Genomic DNA, 15456 nt, shown 5'->3' with positions numbered 1-15456 from the left:
AGAGGTTGAAAATATTGGCCCCCACTCTATCATGAAACTGACCGAAATCTCCATTTGTAATAGTTGCTAATGCTATTGTCTGAGAATTCTATCCCCTCGGGCAAAGAATGGAAGAAAAGAGCTCAGGCTGGTGCAATATCCTATCATTATATTTTTTTAATCCTTCAGCAAATTCTCGCCTAGAATATTTTTTCAGTAGCTATAGAGCTGAGTGGTTCACTTCGATGTGTGTAGAACTTAATAACTCTTTAATTATCTCATAGCTCTCAGTAAAGCACATACTGTACGATATAATACTTTGGCATAATGTAAGAATCTCTCAGTGCAATGATTATTTCTTCTAAGCTATTTTAATTGGCTGTTAACCCAAGAGTGTCTCTCACCATTTTTGGACAATAATCTATCCCTTAGTTATGATGAAATCTTTAGCCCATGGCGCGCTTGCTTGCTTGTCTTTCTTTTAGCCATCCTGTGCTGCTGCCTGTTTGCCTCCATGCTACAAAAGCTTCTACCCTTCATGTTCGGGAGATAGCTCCCTACCCACACTCCAAAGGGCATCCAGTCTCATACAAAATAATGCAAACCAAGAGCCATGTAACTGGAGCCTTAGGGCCAGGACTGTTGTGCATGGTGGGATTGTGGAGCTGGTGTGACCCTGGCAATACATTTCAGGAGGGATTTTAGATTTCTGGTCTCTAAGTTGTTTGCATCATTGCAACTTTTCAGACACATGGAAGAGAGGGGAAAGAACTTAGAAATAAATACATTTTGTTTTGGGTGGGGGGGTGGGGTTGAAAGGAAACAAAGATTTGCCCAATGCACCAGCCAGTTCCACAAGCCTAGTTAAGGAAGAAGGGACTCTTCACGAGCTGGGAAGTTCTACCGGTGGATGTGGCATTGTGGAGCATTTCTCCCTTCTCTCCTTCTGCTCCCTGCTTTTGGACAGCGTTCCAATGGCACACAGAGTTCATTTCAATTCCATGGTAGCTGATCAAATCAAGAAGAGGAGAGGGGCTGGCTCTTTAGGCTCCAGTCCTGTAACTGACTGCACTTGGGCACATTCTGAGCCTGCGTGCAGAGCCTGGCTGAAATCATTGGTAGGGACAGAGCCTTACAGAGTAAAGTCTGAGTGATCACCAAGCATTGCTGTCCTCTGGATCAGAGGGCTACTAGAAACACGGAGACAAACCGCTACGTCTGCGTGACTATGTAATGACATTGTGTTGAACAGCCAAGTGGCTAGAGAGACAGCAGTGTTGTAATCGTCACGTCCTGTCACTCAAAGTGCTACCATCCCTGCATCTAGAGTCGACTGGAGCGGGCATCCCCACGCCAATTGGTTTACTGCGTACAAGATCTCACAGCAGGTCATCTGCTTATGTGCCATTGTGTCTACGGGAAACAGAGGTGTGTGAGTGGAGAGTTTGCAGTAAGAGAGGTTAATGATGTCCAAGTTAGTCTCTCGCTGGCAACATGCCAGCAATATGTATCATCCCTGAGCCTCTACAGCCAGAATTAGAAGTAGGAGCAATGTCCATTCTCCAGCAAGTTTGTTTCCTTAAAGAGCGGCAGAGGGATGTATAATGAAGGATCTAATCCAATATCCAATGAAGTCAATGTAAAGATTCCCATTTTAGCATGGTAGAATAAGTTTGAAGGATTGCCTCACTACATTCTTCTCAATCTGCTGTTCCCCCACTGTTAATATCCCAAGACTTGCTGCTGCTTGTTCTGTTGAACTAGCAGCCCTCCTTCAGCCGGGGCTCAAAGTCTGCAGCATAGATGTTGGCGTTTCCTCCTCTTCACATGCAAATGCTCAAAGACTTACTATGGTAGATGATCACCAAGTTGTTGGCCATTGTACTAGAGCACTGGAGCCTTCAAGGCAGATCCAGAATAACTGACATGGGTTTAGTATAATTATGCCCTGGGATATTATCTGAGGGACAGCAAGAGCATGTGTCAAGTAGTGGAATAAGAGACCCAAGAGAACATGGTTTTTTTTTTAATATTAGACAAGCAGGAAAATTATATGTCCTAATGCAGAGGTGGGCAAACTACGTCCCGCGGGCCACATCCAGCCCATGGGACCGTCCTGCCTGGTTCTTGAGCTCCCGGCTAGGAGGCCAGACCTCGGCCGCTCCCCCACTGTCCTCCCTCCCCTGCAGCCATGCCGCCGCGCAGGCAGCACTCTGGGCGGCGGGGTTGTGCACTCCTGCCGAGCAGTGCAGCAGCGTGTCTGGCTCTGGCCAGGCGACGTGGCTGCCACACATGCTGCTCTGAACGGCATGGTAAGAGGGCCGGGAGGTTGGATAAGGGGCGGGGGTCCCGGGGGACAGTCATGGGACAGGAAGAAGGGGGGTTGATTGGAGTGGAGGTTCTGGGAGGCGGTCAGGGGATGGGGGACGGGGGGTTGGAAAGCGTGGGAGTCCCGGGGGGCCTGTCGGGGGTGAGGGTGTGGATAGGGGTCAGGGGACGGGAAACAGGGGGGTTTGGATAGGTGTGGGGTCCCGGGGGGCCTGTCAAGGGGCAGGGGTGTGGATAGGGGTCAGAGCAGTCAGGGGACTGGGAGCAGGGGGGATTGGATAGGGGGCGGGATCCCAGGGGCCGTTAGGGGCAGGGGATCCCAGGAGGGGGAAGTTAGGGGACAAGGAGCGGGGGGGTTGGATGCGTCGGAGGTTCTGAGGGGGGCAGTCAGGGGGCTGGAAGTGGGAGGGAGTGGATAGGGGGTGGGGGCCAGGCGGTTTGGGGAGGCACCGCCTTCCCTACCTGGCCCTCCATACTGTTTTGCAACCCCAGTGTGGTCCTCGGGCCAAAAAGTTTGCCCACCCCTGGCCTAATGGAAAGATTGTTCCAGTAAAGCTACCAAAGGCCAGAATGACTTTGAGATACAGGCTATCCAAGAGCTGGTCACACAGGTCAGAGGGCTTGGAGGTAGTTGCAACTTGTACATCTGCCTTTTCTTAGCAGATGTCTAGGGTTTTTGCACTTGTGAATTTCTACAGCTTGCTCCGATGGGCTTGCACGACCCTCTAGCATTCTCTGGACATTTGTTCCGAAGTGCAGCCACGTGTCTAGGTGGGTGAATACTTGTAAACTGGAAGGGAAAACTAGACCGTCTCACACAGTGGGAGCCATTAGACTCATAACAGCTCAAGGTGGGATGCTGCACCCCAGAGTGTGAATGAAATCCAAATAATTGGATGTGATATTTTGGATGGTGGGGACGATACCCTGCTTATCCTGTACTATCTAGATACTACAGCATACATGGTGTGTGGGATGGGTCCATGTTTAGAGCGCTCTGCAACACCTAGGCCCAGCTGGACTCTAGGCCTTGTTCAGCTGGAACGCTACATTTCCGGGCTTGAGGAGAGTGGGGAGCTGTTCAATTGGACGTTTAGAAAACATGGAGAGGAATAAAAGAGGAGGAGATGGAAATGTGCCGCTGACGTGCTGTGAAGTCGAAGGCTCCTTTGGACCCAGTGATGTGTCAGTGGACCAGTCACCTTTGGTACAGTGCTCTGAATACATTATCACAGCATATCACCTGTTGGTGTCTGAATATCCATGACTTCACAGACAGAACGCATTGGTCTGCCTTCTGTCCCCTTTCCTTTCTTTTTTTTTTTGCCCATTTTATCATGAAAGCTCAGGAGCTCGTCTCTAATACTTGCCGAATCACTGCTTGCTGATCTCTCTCTCTCTCTCTCTCTCTTTCTCTTTGTTTATGTCTGTACCGTTTCTCTGTATGTTCTGTAGAGGATGTAGCAAATTTAACAGCCAGTGATGTGATGAATCGGGTAAACCTTGGATATTTGCAAGGTAATTCTTTTCCCCTGGGAGTCAAGCTTGACTCGCTGCACCCAGCATAACAAGATCATGCCAATTGAGTCTAACCCACACCCTCGTGCCAGTTTTCACCTTAGACTGATTTGAGCCTTTTAAGCACCTATTTGTGGGAGAGGTTTGGGAAAGGACCATCCTGTATCTGCACCACAAATGGAAGATCCAGTAAACTCACAGAGAGAGAAAATTCAGTGACCGTTTGCTAGTTGAAAATGTTCAAGGAAATTACAGCTGCTAATTGCCTCTTTAAAAATCCCTCCACTGCAACTCGATTTATGGCTGTTGAAACCATTGGGAATTTGAGACCCAGATTTTTTTTCCTTGGCAGAATAAAACAGGTTGGGATAAACTGCGACCTCTCTGGAAGCTCTGGAATATGGGCCTCAGTGCTGGATTTAACTTGCCCCAGACTTGTACACTTCTCCAGATGCCAGAAAGACTGAGTCTGAGACAGTCTACAAAGCACTTTGGGGCTGGCCAATGAACGGCACTATAGAAATGCAAATATTTCATTATCTTCTTTTAAAATACGTGTACTGGGATCAAAATGTAATAGCCTTGTATAATTTAAAGAACTGTTTTCTACTAGGTTTTGTTGCTATTTTATTTCAAAACTCCCGTGGGAGAATCTCAAAGTGTAACAAAACCATTTAGGTGTTCTTAATGGTTAGCCCCAAGTCATCTGTGGATGCTTGACTTGACTCAAAGGAGCAAGGTCCAAATTCTGTTAGCACCCACGTTTTACCTAGTCTGAGCACATTGTTTACTCTCCAAGAGGATGGTCTCATTCCAGCCTGATGGGATTTATTTGCAATTTCCCCCTGACTCAAATCTCTTAGTGGGAGCTGAATTTCATCCTAGGTTAAACAGTAACTCAGTCCCTGACTGAAGCATGCCCATGCTGTGAGGCTTTGTAGAAAACAGGCCATGCTGAAAGAAGTTGAAGCATTTAAGGGGAGGTACCCGTGGGAAGGGATTTTAACTACAGATTACGGTCATCAAAGTTCATATGATTTTGATGGCTACAGCAAAACAAAATATAAAGCAAAGCTTTATGTAGCAATCCTCTGCCAAGACCCTTTTAAATCAAACCCAAAGATGAGCACAAAAAAAATGGTCACCTATTTGAATTTCCAGCCTTCATTAGACCACACTTAAGGTGAAAAGTTGGCATTTCCCTATAAATTGTGTGCTTCGTCCGAGCAATGGCCCCAAGTGTGGTTTCATGGAAGTCCCACTCAGTTACAGTATATTGCCAGCTAGTCAGTCCAATTTGTTAATCCATGTCTTAGTGACATTTTTTTGGCCTGAAGCTCTTTTGATTTATTATGCTGTAAAGGTGCAGATTCCTCAATGGTCAGAGGGTTATGAATTCATACTTACACCCTGATACGCCAGGAGAAGTTTTAAAAAAACAAAATACGTACAGAAAATTTGTTAATGTTAATATTATGTTTTGGCTCTTCAGCCAATCTGAATTCCATATTTATCTACGCGCTCATAGGTTTTTAGTCAGAAGACCAAGTTTATATCTGGACACTCTCTAAATTGGTCTAGCGAGCATATATCTGCAAGATGGGCACAACAGAGTCTCTGATCCAGAGAAGACAATATGGCAATATACTTGGTGGGTTAGCAGTGCTTTGGTCTAATGCATGGTTTGGCTAGGAAAAGTGGCTTCCATGGAGCAGGAGAACCTGCCTCTACCAAAGGTATGCCCACTCCTTCCCCAGTCATATGGCAAACTGCATTTGTAATGACCAAGCTGTAAGAAGTTTTAAATGTCTCTAGCCCTGCTTTCATGGCATTGCTATGCTTCTGCTCCCTTTTCACTGTAAGGCTAAGCATTGGGATGTGATCAGCTAAAACCAAACTGTCGGAAAGCTATAAATATTGATTGGTTGCTCATGGCTGTGGTATTCTAGACGTAGGTTAGAATGGTACCAAACAGTAGCTTCCCAAAAAGAAGTGCACGATTCACAACACTCCATAGTAACTGACCCATCTTCCTTCATCACCATGGAGATGGTCAGCAGACCCCAAGGCCAGCAGTTAGTGGGAAGCCCGAAGAGGGAACGATGTGGGATCGAATCCCAGAGGTGGGGACCAGCTCCTGAGAATGCACTTTGGCTTTCATTGACACTGCCCTCAGGACAGATAGCTGAAGAGTTCCTTCTGAGCGGAGACATGCTGAGGCAGAGGGGAGCAGAGAGCTGGAGACCAGACTAGGGTAGGTTATTTAGGGATTTACAGGATTTCATGCATGTAAAAGTGAATTGGCAGCTAATGTAGAAAGTGAAACTCAGGTGTAACCTGCTATTGAAAAGGTGCCCACTTATATTATGCATCGTGGCCATGTGTAATACACTAGCTGAAGGTGTGGCCTTCCAGGTTAATCCTAGCCAAGGTGCTTTGCTCCAACCTTGAGCTAAGAGGCATAGATATCTGTGATGCACCTAGAGGAATGGATGCTGGCTTTTGGCCAGCTGAAGATGAAAGAAACTTGCTCCAGGCTACTGGTATCCGTGTGCCTAGGGATAGAGAGGGGACTAATAGGGGGAACGCTGATAAGGCCCTGTGTTAGACTCCCATTTTAAGCAATACCCTTTGTCCATATCTCAACTATCTTTGGCTCCTCGGAGACTCCTCTGTTCACAAGCTGTGGAAATAAAAGCACAACCGTTTTCTGCTCCTGGTGGCAAGTGTAACCATTGTCAAGGCTAGTTGTTTCTCTCAAATTGCCTGGTGTATGAGATGTTGAAAAGACAACGCAGTCCCAGATCCAGCAGAAATGTGGAGCTCCAACGTGCTCCTGGATTTTCATTGCAAGGAGACCTTGACAGCCCTGACGGCGATGGGATGGCAGGCATGTTGCGTGGGTCTGTTTCTGAATGGGAGGAAGGAATGAAAAGGGTCAGGAAGGAGGGATTTGATGTATATGACTGCAGGGTGGGGCGCCATTAAACCCTTCAACCTCTGAGGTTTCACTGTCTCCATCTCTAATGTAGAGGGTGTGAAAGGACCTCTCTTTGCCTATAGCACAACCTAGTGTTTACATGGCTTAGGGTCTTTAAAACAAGCTATTAGTGATGCCACAGGAATAGCTAGTCTGTGTAGTCATTACAACCAGTTTATAGATTAATCTCTGATCTAGGTATTAGTTTTCACAAAGTTCTGTACAGTAGCAGGTAATGCATGAATGTTATGGCTTAGCTGATTTTCCATTAGCCTCCAGCGCTATGGGGTGTACACACATACCCATCTGGAGGCCACTGATGCAATGATTATTGGTAACTGGGAAGCCTATCATTACAGCCATACACAGGGCATCAGTGTTGCCAACTCTGCAACATCACTTTGCCCAGCATCCCAGGAGGGGACAATTGCTACTATTTGTACACGCAATTCTGAGCAATGCTTCTGTGCTGACCAGATGTGCACAAGCTGCTGTGAGTGTATTTATGTGTGAGTAAATTCAGTTGGCACATCTGCCCTGGAAATCAAACATTTGCTGTCAGTTGTCGTCATGCCTCTTTGCACACGCATTTGGCCATTTGCTCAGGCAAATCTATTTCATATTTTACTTGACTTGCTTTTATAGAAGTCTTGGCCTGTTTCCTGAAAAAGTATCTTCTAGAGTTCCACTGGAGAACGCATTTTAGAGGAACAATCAATTATATCGTAATAATCAAACCCAAGGGAGATGTAACAAAGACTGAGGGGCTGGGGGGAAGCTTCAGGCATAGAAGGAGAAACAGTAAAGTGGAGAAAACACAGGCATGAGATAACATCTGTTCAGGGAAGGTCTGCTATTGCAAGCTATAGCAGACTGTGGCACCATTGAACATTCTCTCTACGCTAAAACCTTGCCGACAATTTCAAAAATTGTGCAAAAATCTAATAAGCACAGTAGATGGTTTGCTGTGATGACGGAGTATTTCAGATTAATATTAGCGATGACGTCCCAGTGAAAAGCCTTATAGTGAGTTCATGTAACTGTCTCAGTCATTACTCTGCCCTTGACTTACCTCTCTATTAACCTGTCGTCCCATTTTTCCATCCTGTACGTAATGCATCTTGTCAGTGGCTGTCTGACAACTGTTCATTGTTTGTCAGCTCCCAATCCCATTTACACTCACGGAGCTACACGTTGATGAACATAATTTTCTTGACTGCTGCACAGATGGACTTGCATTCATTTCACTCATGATCTTGTTGCTCGGTTAGTTTAAAACCAAGCCAGAGCTACCATTTAGAGCACTATTTACTCTGTGCAACATGAACGTGATGTAACTAGAGCATGCAAATAAATATACCCGTGCAATTATCTTGCTGTCAGCATTGCTGAGGCTAGTTCTATGGAGTATTATGTTTTACAAGGTAATTTATGATATGCATGTGTTGATGGCCATGAATATTTCCTGATGAACTTGCTAGGAACTCAGAGTCTTGCTATTGAATTCTGTCATCATTAAGTACCTAACTTTGCTACAGTCCCATATGCTCTGAAACTACAAGGAGTTTTCTTTGGGTAGAATAAAAAAATAATCATGTAAATAAATCCTGCTGCTGGGCTAAGAGTAAACTAATGAACAAGGGGAAACCTGCGAATGTGGCAAAAATCATACAGCCGATGGGTATTATAGTTGCCTTGGACAGCGTTTTGGATGCGTATGGTGCACATAGTGCAGTAAGAGTAACGTCACATTTCTCTTTGCATTAAAACAAGGTAAGACCAGTTCTTTACTTTCCTTAGCGATGCCATATGGTCTGAGATAGACACTAAAAATTGTCCAGCACTGAAATACCTGAGCTGTGTGGCTGCCATCAAGTGCTTTCAGATGCTCGCATGTCCTCAAGCAGCCTGCCTGGCACTTTGAAAAAGTGCTGGTTGAAAGTTCAGGAGAACGAATGAGACAAGTGTAGGGCCTTGCTCCGGTGAACGCCTATAGACTTGGAAGATGTTCAGTTCATTCCTGGGGACAGACAAGAGGTTTTGGCATAAGCAGGGCCGGCTCTAGGTTTTTTGCTACCCCAAGCAAAAAAATTTTTGGCTGCCCCCCACCCCAGCCCTGGGCTCCCCTGCCACCTCCCTGCCACCCCAGCCCTGGGCTTCCCACACACCTCCCTGCCACCCCAGCCCTGGGCTCGCCCCCCCATCCTTCCCCCCCGATGCCCCAGAGCTGGGCTCTCCCCCACACCCCACCAGCACCCCCTGCTGCCCCAACTCTGGGCTCTCCCACCCCACCCACACTCCCTGCTGCCCCAGCCCTGGGCTTCCCCCCACCAGTGCTGACTCTGCCCACTCCCCCTTGCCTCCAACCGGTCCGGTGCAAGCAGCGGGGCTCCTGGGCCGTGCCTCAGCTCACGGTCCCTCCAGCCGGGGCTCCCACCTCCAGGACCGGCCGGACCCAGGAGGGCAGAGCCGGGGGACCGCCCCAGCAGGGGGCTGAGGAGCCGGGACAGGGCAGCCCCAGAGGGAGCGGAGCCCCGGCGAGCAGGACGCGGGCCCCACATGGCAGCACCCCAGGCACCGGGCCCCACTATGGCCCCACTGCTGCTGCTGCTCCTGGCTGTCCTGCTGCAGTCCCTGGGTGGCTCGGGCTGCTTCGCCCAGCCCCCAGCTGCGGCCCTGGGGTGCAGCCGCCCTGCGGCACCTGCAGGCAGCTCTTAGTGTCTCGGAGCTCGCCTGGCCATAAGGTGCGGGCGCTGCTCCCCGACACGAACTGCAGCGGCCCCAGGGCGCCCCCTGCCCGTGCAGGACGTGCTGCTGCTGCCAGGGCCGGCTCTAGGTGTGCCGCCCCACGCCAGAAAAAGGGTTGGCTGGAATGCTGCCCCTGAAAATGTGCCGCCCCGAGCACGTGCTTGGTTTGCTGGTGCCTGGAGCCGGCCCTGGGCATAAGGATCACCAACTGTAGGGGTTGTGTGGAGTGCATGAGGGACAGCATGCTCTGGAGTGTGACCATAGGAGCCTGGGGAAAAGGAGGCCCCAGACAGGCTGCGTGTACAGTTGTCAGGAAGCTCTATAAGAGAGAAAGTGGCTGAGGTAATATCTTTTATTGGACAAACTTCTGTTGGTGAAAGAACCGAGCGTTTGAGCAACACAGAGCGCTTCGTTTTCAGGTCTGCATGGTTGGCAGCTTGGCTAGCTGGCTGCGTATGGTCCAGGTGGGTACATACGTGGGCAGCTATCACAACCGGCCCTTTGTGCTCCCCTGCTATTTTTAGCATGCTAGGTGAAGCAGAGCTAGCGCAGGTACGTCTAAGCGAGCGGGGAATGACCCCCTCCCACCTCTCAGTAAGTGACTGCTCAGCAGTGGTCCATGCCCCAGCCCATTCCAGGAGCGGGATCAGACGCGGAGCCCTTCAGCTATCAGATTAGTGCGCTCCCAAATTATGAGCAAAATACTGGCTTTAGGGGTTGGAGCTCTTATTCTTCAGAGAGAGAGAATGGGTGCGCAGAGGAGTTAGTGGTCGCAGGGCTCACCGCTTGTAAACCAGCCTTGCCATTTCACCTGGGCCACCTTACAGCCCCCTGCTAACCTCCTGTCTCCTGGTCTATGCAGAGGGGACGGGAACCTGCTCGCCTCCACCAGCACCTTTAAAACATGCTACCACAAGCTGATGTTCAAATGCTTTTTCACACTAATGCATTATGGACTCCAAAGGCAAGCTGCTCCTCACAATCCCGTTTGTCCCCACCTGCTTTTGTGGTGCTGTTTGTCATGTTAGTGAGGCTTTGGCTTGTCTGGTGGGAGGCACCCAGGTACCAAAGCAAATTGGGTTGAGCCCATCTTGTCCATATTGGTTAAAGTGCTGCTTTCATTGGGATAGCTAGAGCCAGGCTTGGATGAACCAAGGAGGCCTGGTAGCGTGTAAAGTAAACCAAGCCAAAAAGAGCCATGAGCCACCAAGCACTGTTGTAGCAGGATTTGTCATCGGGCTAACCTGGCAGACATGCTGGAAGTGGGATTTTAGAGCACCATTTCACACATATTCTTTAGCACATCTGCTTCTGTAATTGTAATGCATTGGGGAGAATTGGGAAACGTCCAATAGCCCCTATGATTCCCCATTTTCAAGTGCATGTGCAATTTAAAAAACGTTCACTGACTAATCCAGCCAAGAGTTACCAGTGATCACTCCAGCCACCTGCGTAACTACTCTGTTTTTCACCCCTTGCAGATGAAATGAATGACCATCAGAACACATTATCCTATGTCCTGATTAACCCGCCGCCGGACACCCGACTGGAACTCAACGATATAGTGTATGTATGAACGTAACATCGAGTGTTTGCCGTGCAATGCAAAACAGTGGGAGAAAATGGCTAAATGTCAGCTGAGTATCTATATATTTATTTTTGAGATTTTAGCTGACACGGGTCAGTCTCATGCTCTGGGGCCCCAGCCATGGAGGAGGGATGTGGCGAGCAGCAGGAACTTCTGGGGTGGGGTGGGGGGAGCAGGTGGAGTGGAGGAAGGATGTGGAGAGCGGTGGGAACCTCTGGGGTGGGGGGGGAGGTGGAGTGGAGGAGGGATGTGGCGAGCGGCGGGAACCTCCAGGGGGTGGGCAGGTGGAGTGGAGGAGGGATGTGGCGAGCGGCGGGAACCTCTGGGGCGGGGGGACCAGTGGAGTGGAGGAGGGATGTGGAGAGCGGCGGGAACCTCTGGGGTGGGGGGGGCAGGTGGAGTGGAGGAGGGATGTGGAGAGCGGTGGGAACCTCTGGGGTGGGGGTGGGCAGGTGGAGTGGAGGACGGATGTGGTGAGCGGCGGGAACCTCTGGGGCGGGGGGGACCAGTGGAGTGGAGGAGGGATGTGGAGAGCGGCGGGAACCTCTGGGGCGGGGGGGCAGGTGGAGTGGAGGAGGGATGTGGTGAGCGGCGGGAACCTAGAGGGGGTGGGCAGGTGGAGTGGAGGAGGGATGTGGCGAGCGGCGGGAACCTAGAGGGGGTGGGCAGGTGGAGTGGAGGAGGGATGTGGCGAGTGGCGGGAACCTCGAGGGGGTGGGCAGGTGAAGTGGAGGAGGGATGTGGCGAGCGGCGGGAACCTCTGGGGCGGGGGGACCAGTGGAGTGGAGGAGGGATGTGGAGAGCGGCGGGAACCTCTGGGGTGGGGGGGGCAGGTGGAGTGGAGGAGGGATGTGGCGAGCGGCAGGAACCTCGAGGGGGTGGGCAGGTGGAGTGGAGGAAGGATGTGGCAAGCGGCGGGAACCTCTGGGCGGGGGGGACCAGTGGAGTGGAGGAGGGATGTGGTGAGCGGCGGGAACCTCTGGGGCGGGGGGACCAGTGGAGTGGAGGAGGGATGTGGAGAGCGGCGGGAACCTCTGGGGCGGGGGGGCAGGTGGAGTGGAGGAGGGATGTGGTGAGCGGCGGGAACCTAGAGGGGGTGGGCAGGTGGAGTGGAGGAGGGATGTGGCGAGCGGCGGGAACCTAGAGGGGGTGGGCAGGTGGAGTGGAGGAGGGATGTGGCGAGCGGCGGGAACCTCGAGGGGGTGGGCAGGTGGAGTGGAGGAGGGATGTGGCGAGCGGCGGGAACCTCTGGGGCGGGGGGACCAGTGGAGTGGAGGAGGGATGTGGAGAGCGGCGGGAACCTCTGGGGTGGGGGGGGCAGGTGGAGTGGAGGAGGGATGTGGCGAGCGGCAGGAACCTCGAGGGGGTGGGCAGGTGGAGTGGAGGAAGACTTACCAGGCAGGCAGCAGCAGCAGGCGGTGGGGGGGCCTCAGGGAGGGGAAGACGCTGAGCCTCCACCACAGCCCAGGTGTCCGGCAGGTCAGTGGCAGCTGCTCCAGGGAAGGCTAAGCCTGTTATCTCCCCCCCGCAGCCATGAGAGTACTTGTATTTGTGTAGCAAGTTATTCACATTCTGCCCTGAAGAGGTGCTGCATCACATCTGCTCATTTATACTGGTGTCAATCTGGAGTAACTCCACTCATAGCAACAGAGGGCAGAGCGCTTTGGTAGCTTTCCCCAAGAACGCCCGTGCTTGGCAAAGAGCTCGGGAACACTGATGGGCTCGTTCTGTTTTTCCTAGGTACTTAATACGCTCCGACCCGCTCGCTCACGTAGCCAATGACTCCCACAGTCGAAAGAGCAGCTGTAGTAACAAGCTGGATCCGTGCAATCCTGAAACCAGAGATGAGACGCAGCTCTAAACAGCCTGGCCACGGCCCAGGGCTTCGTCTCACACTGCTAGTGCATGGAACTGGAAGAGCATTTCCTATACACTGGACCCAAGGGGATGGATTCTTTGGGGACAAAAATGGATTCCAGGTGGAACACTTAAAAGAAAAAAATCCAGTGAACACTAATTGTCAGTGGTTTCCAATGCCCTGGCAGATTCCTCCGCATTGCACTAAGAAAATGGAATTCCCAACCTGGATTCAAGCGGCTTAGAAATGCCTTGAAAGGAAGCTCTTCAAACCTCGGCGTTAAAGGACAGTTGGCCAAATAAAAGGCTCGAGGATTCATACAGTTATTTGTTTTTAACTTTTTTTTTGAATATATACCGCAACTAGTGAAACAGTCTTCATTGGTACTGGCAGACGTGGCCGAAGTGAACAGAGACTACAACTGAAACCTGATTGACTAGAAGGCTCGGGCTGAAAAACACCCCCAAACACTGCCGGTCACGTTGTACCCAGTGGAACGTGGAAGTGTCAGGGCGAGAGAGAAAATTATCATGTAGCCTTTTTATTTATGTTTTCAATGGTATCCTTCTCACTGCAGGCTACCCAACCGTCCTAATGTTCTTCAGCATTTGTTGCCTTGTTTTCCATTATGGGGAAAGAGAGAGATGGGGGAGGGAGAGAAGTGACTGAGACATCACTCACTTTTAATTATCCATATTCAGTTCTGATATGATAGCAAATCATGCCATTGGAAGCTCCAGCAAGCTGCTGAGGTGGGACAAGAAACCCCTTAAGGTAGAGGGCTGCTGGAAGTGTGTGATTTGTCCGTAGGCGCTGGGGCTCTGAGCCACAGCCGTTGTCGAATTACAGCAGTCTACATTTATCGTTCTGTCAAAAGCCTGTGCCAAATCCACCGTTCCTTTTAAAGTCTCATAAACAGGCAAACTGAGGACCAAAATCATCCCCGTGCTGTGTTCATATCTACAGGGAAACCCTGGTTCAACTGGGCCCCCAGACTCGCACCCACCCCGAGACTTTGCCACATCCCCACATATCAAATACCAGCTCTGGCTGGCAGTATTATATAAATGGGCAACCGTCCTAGTCTAGCCATACATACTGAGGATTAAAGTCTCCTAGGGTACAAGCCGCAGTTTTACAAACAAGGCTGCTGTAGTCACACTCACATTAGGATAACCGAAGTCTCTTATCTAGCTAGAAGATAAGTGCATCTTTATTGCATCTGGATCGGACGTGGCCAGCACCTCTCGTCTAAAGACTTCATTAAAGCCACAACTAGGGCGTCACTGTCCCCTATTGCGCCCTGCAGCCCACTGGAAGGGTTGCTATGGCTGAGCCACAATGCTTTACTCTAAGTGCTTGGTTACAAAGGGCCATAGGCCACTAACTGCCACTTTAGGAGAGAAGTCCACTATCAGCTACCCTGGGCCCGCACAAAACGCCTGCTCAGCTGCTGCCTAACCCAGTCGGTGCCTCAACCCACTCGGTGCCTCAATTTTCACTGTAAAAGACCCTACACGTCTAAGATTCTGCCTCTGGGCCATGTGTGCTGTTGGCTTAGTCTGGGGGGCTGGATGCCTGTGCCCTAGGGGAAGCGAGGCCTTATCTCACCGGCCAAGCCCAAGCCAGTAGGTGCTCAGAGGGCGCCCAGGAGAGTGGCTCCCTGGCCAGAGGCCATAGTGGTGCTGGCCCCCATTTTATAGCTCAGGGCTTAGCGCCCTCACCTAAGATGGGAGCCCCAGCTTCAGGTTGAGGGGGAGAAAGGCTTGGAGCAGGGGAGTGCTCTGACACTGAGCTATGGGATGGCGTGCGGGGCTTTGGCTCGCTCTTCCATGTTGGATAACTAGAGTCATTGGCAGAGGGGAACTGGCTCTTGGCTCTCCCACCACTCAGAGTTGGTGGTGGTGGTGGGGGGACCCGAGGCAGCCATCTCAAGCACTCGTGCTCAGTGGGCCAATAGTTATTTAAGCCCAAGTGGACCAGGCTTTAACAAGCTAGACTGTGGGAAACCCACCTGAGTGTGTCCCATAGCTGAGGGGTAGAATGCGTCCTAGAGAGTGGAAAACCCATGTTCAACTCCTTTCTCCCTACCACGCAGAGGGGGGAATTATCCCTGGGGAACGTGGGTCTCCCACAGCCTGGGTGAGGGCACTAATCACTGGGCTGCAGGCAGGCGGGCGGGGCAGCAGCAGCTTCACTACCTGTAGGAGAGGGTTCGCACCTGTGACTTCCACGCAGCGCTAGACACCTCATTGCCACCCAGATTTAGGCACTGACCTCCTTGAGAGGCGTGGGGGTCTATAGTACCCTTCTCATTGCCCTCTACCATTGACTAACCTCAGCGGCTTCCCTGCTCCATGCGCCAGCTTTTATGGAATCCACTCCTAGGTGCCTCTCTCTTCCCAGTCATTGTAATAGGGAGCCAAGGCTTCAAATCAGCCCTTGTGATGCTCAGTG

The 15456-nt window shown here is 50.9% G+C and overlaps 1 protein-coding gene across 13 annotated transcripts in view; it reads left to right on the top strand.

The window, feature by feature from the left end:
• The window catches only part of KCNT1 (potassium sodium-activated channel subfamily T member 1), a 206966-nt gene extending 193386 nt beyond the window's left edge, over nt 1-13580 (top strand). For 6 of the 13 annotated variants that reach the window (XM_005299467.4, XM_005299466.4, XM_005299470.4 and 3 more), the window contains 3 exons: nt 3763-3825; nt 11035-11119; nt 12882-13325. In XM_005299467.4, coding sequence (XP_005299524.1) covers nt 3763-3825; nt 11035-11119; nt 12882-13002 — 269 coding nt within the window. In that variant the 3' untranslated portion in view covers nt 13003-13325. Of the gene's footprint in view, nt 1-3762; nt 3826-11034; nt 11120-12881 lie in introns of all 13 variants that reach the window. The other 7 variants (XM_005299468.4, XM_065572207.1, XM_065572208.1 and 4 more) reach the window with 3 other exon arrangements.
• The last annotated feature ends 1876 nt before the right edge of the window (nt 13581-15456 follow it).

The sequence above is a fragment of the Chrysemys picta genome, chromosome 18 (genome assembly GCF_011386835.1).
Source record: "Chrysemys picta bellii isolate R12L10 chromosome 18, ASM1138683v2, whole genome shotgun sequence".
NCBI classification, from domain to species: domain Eukaryota; kingdom Metazoa; phylum Chordata; order Testudines; family Emydidae; genus Chrysemys; species Chrysemys picta.
Note: the sequence above shows the minus strand (reverse complement) of the source record. Positions and strands in the feature narration are given on the sequence as shown.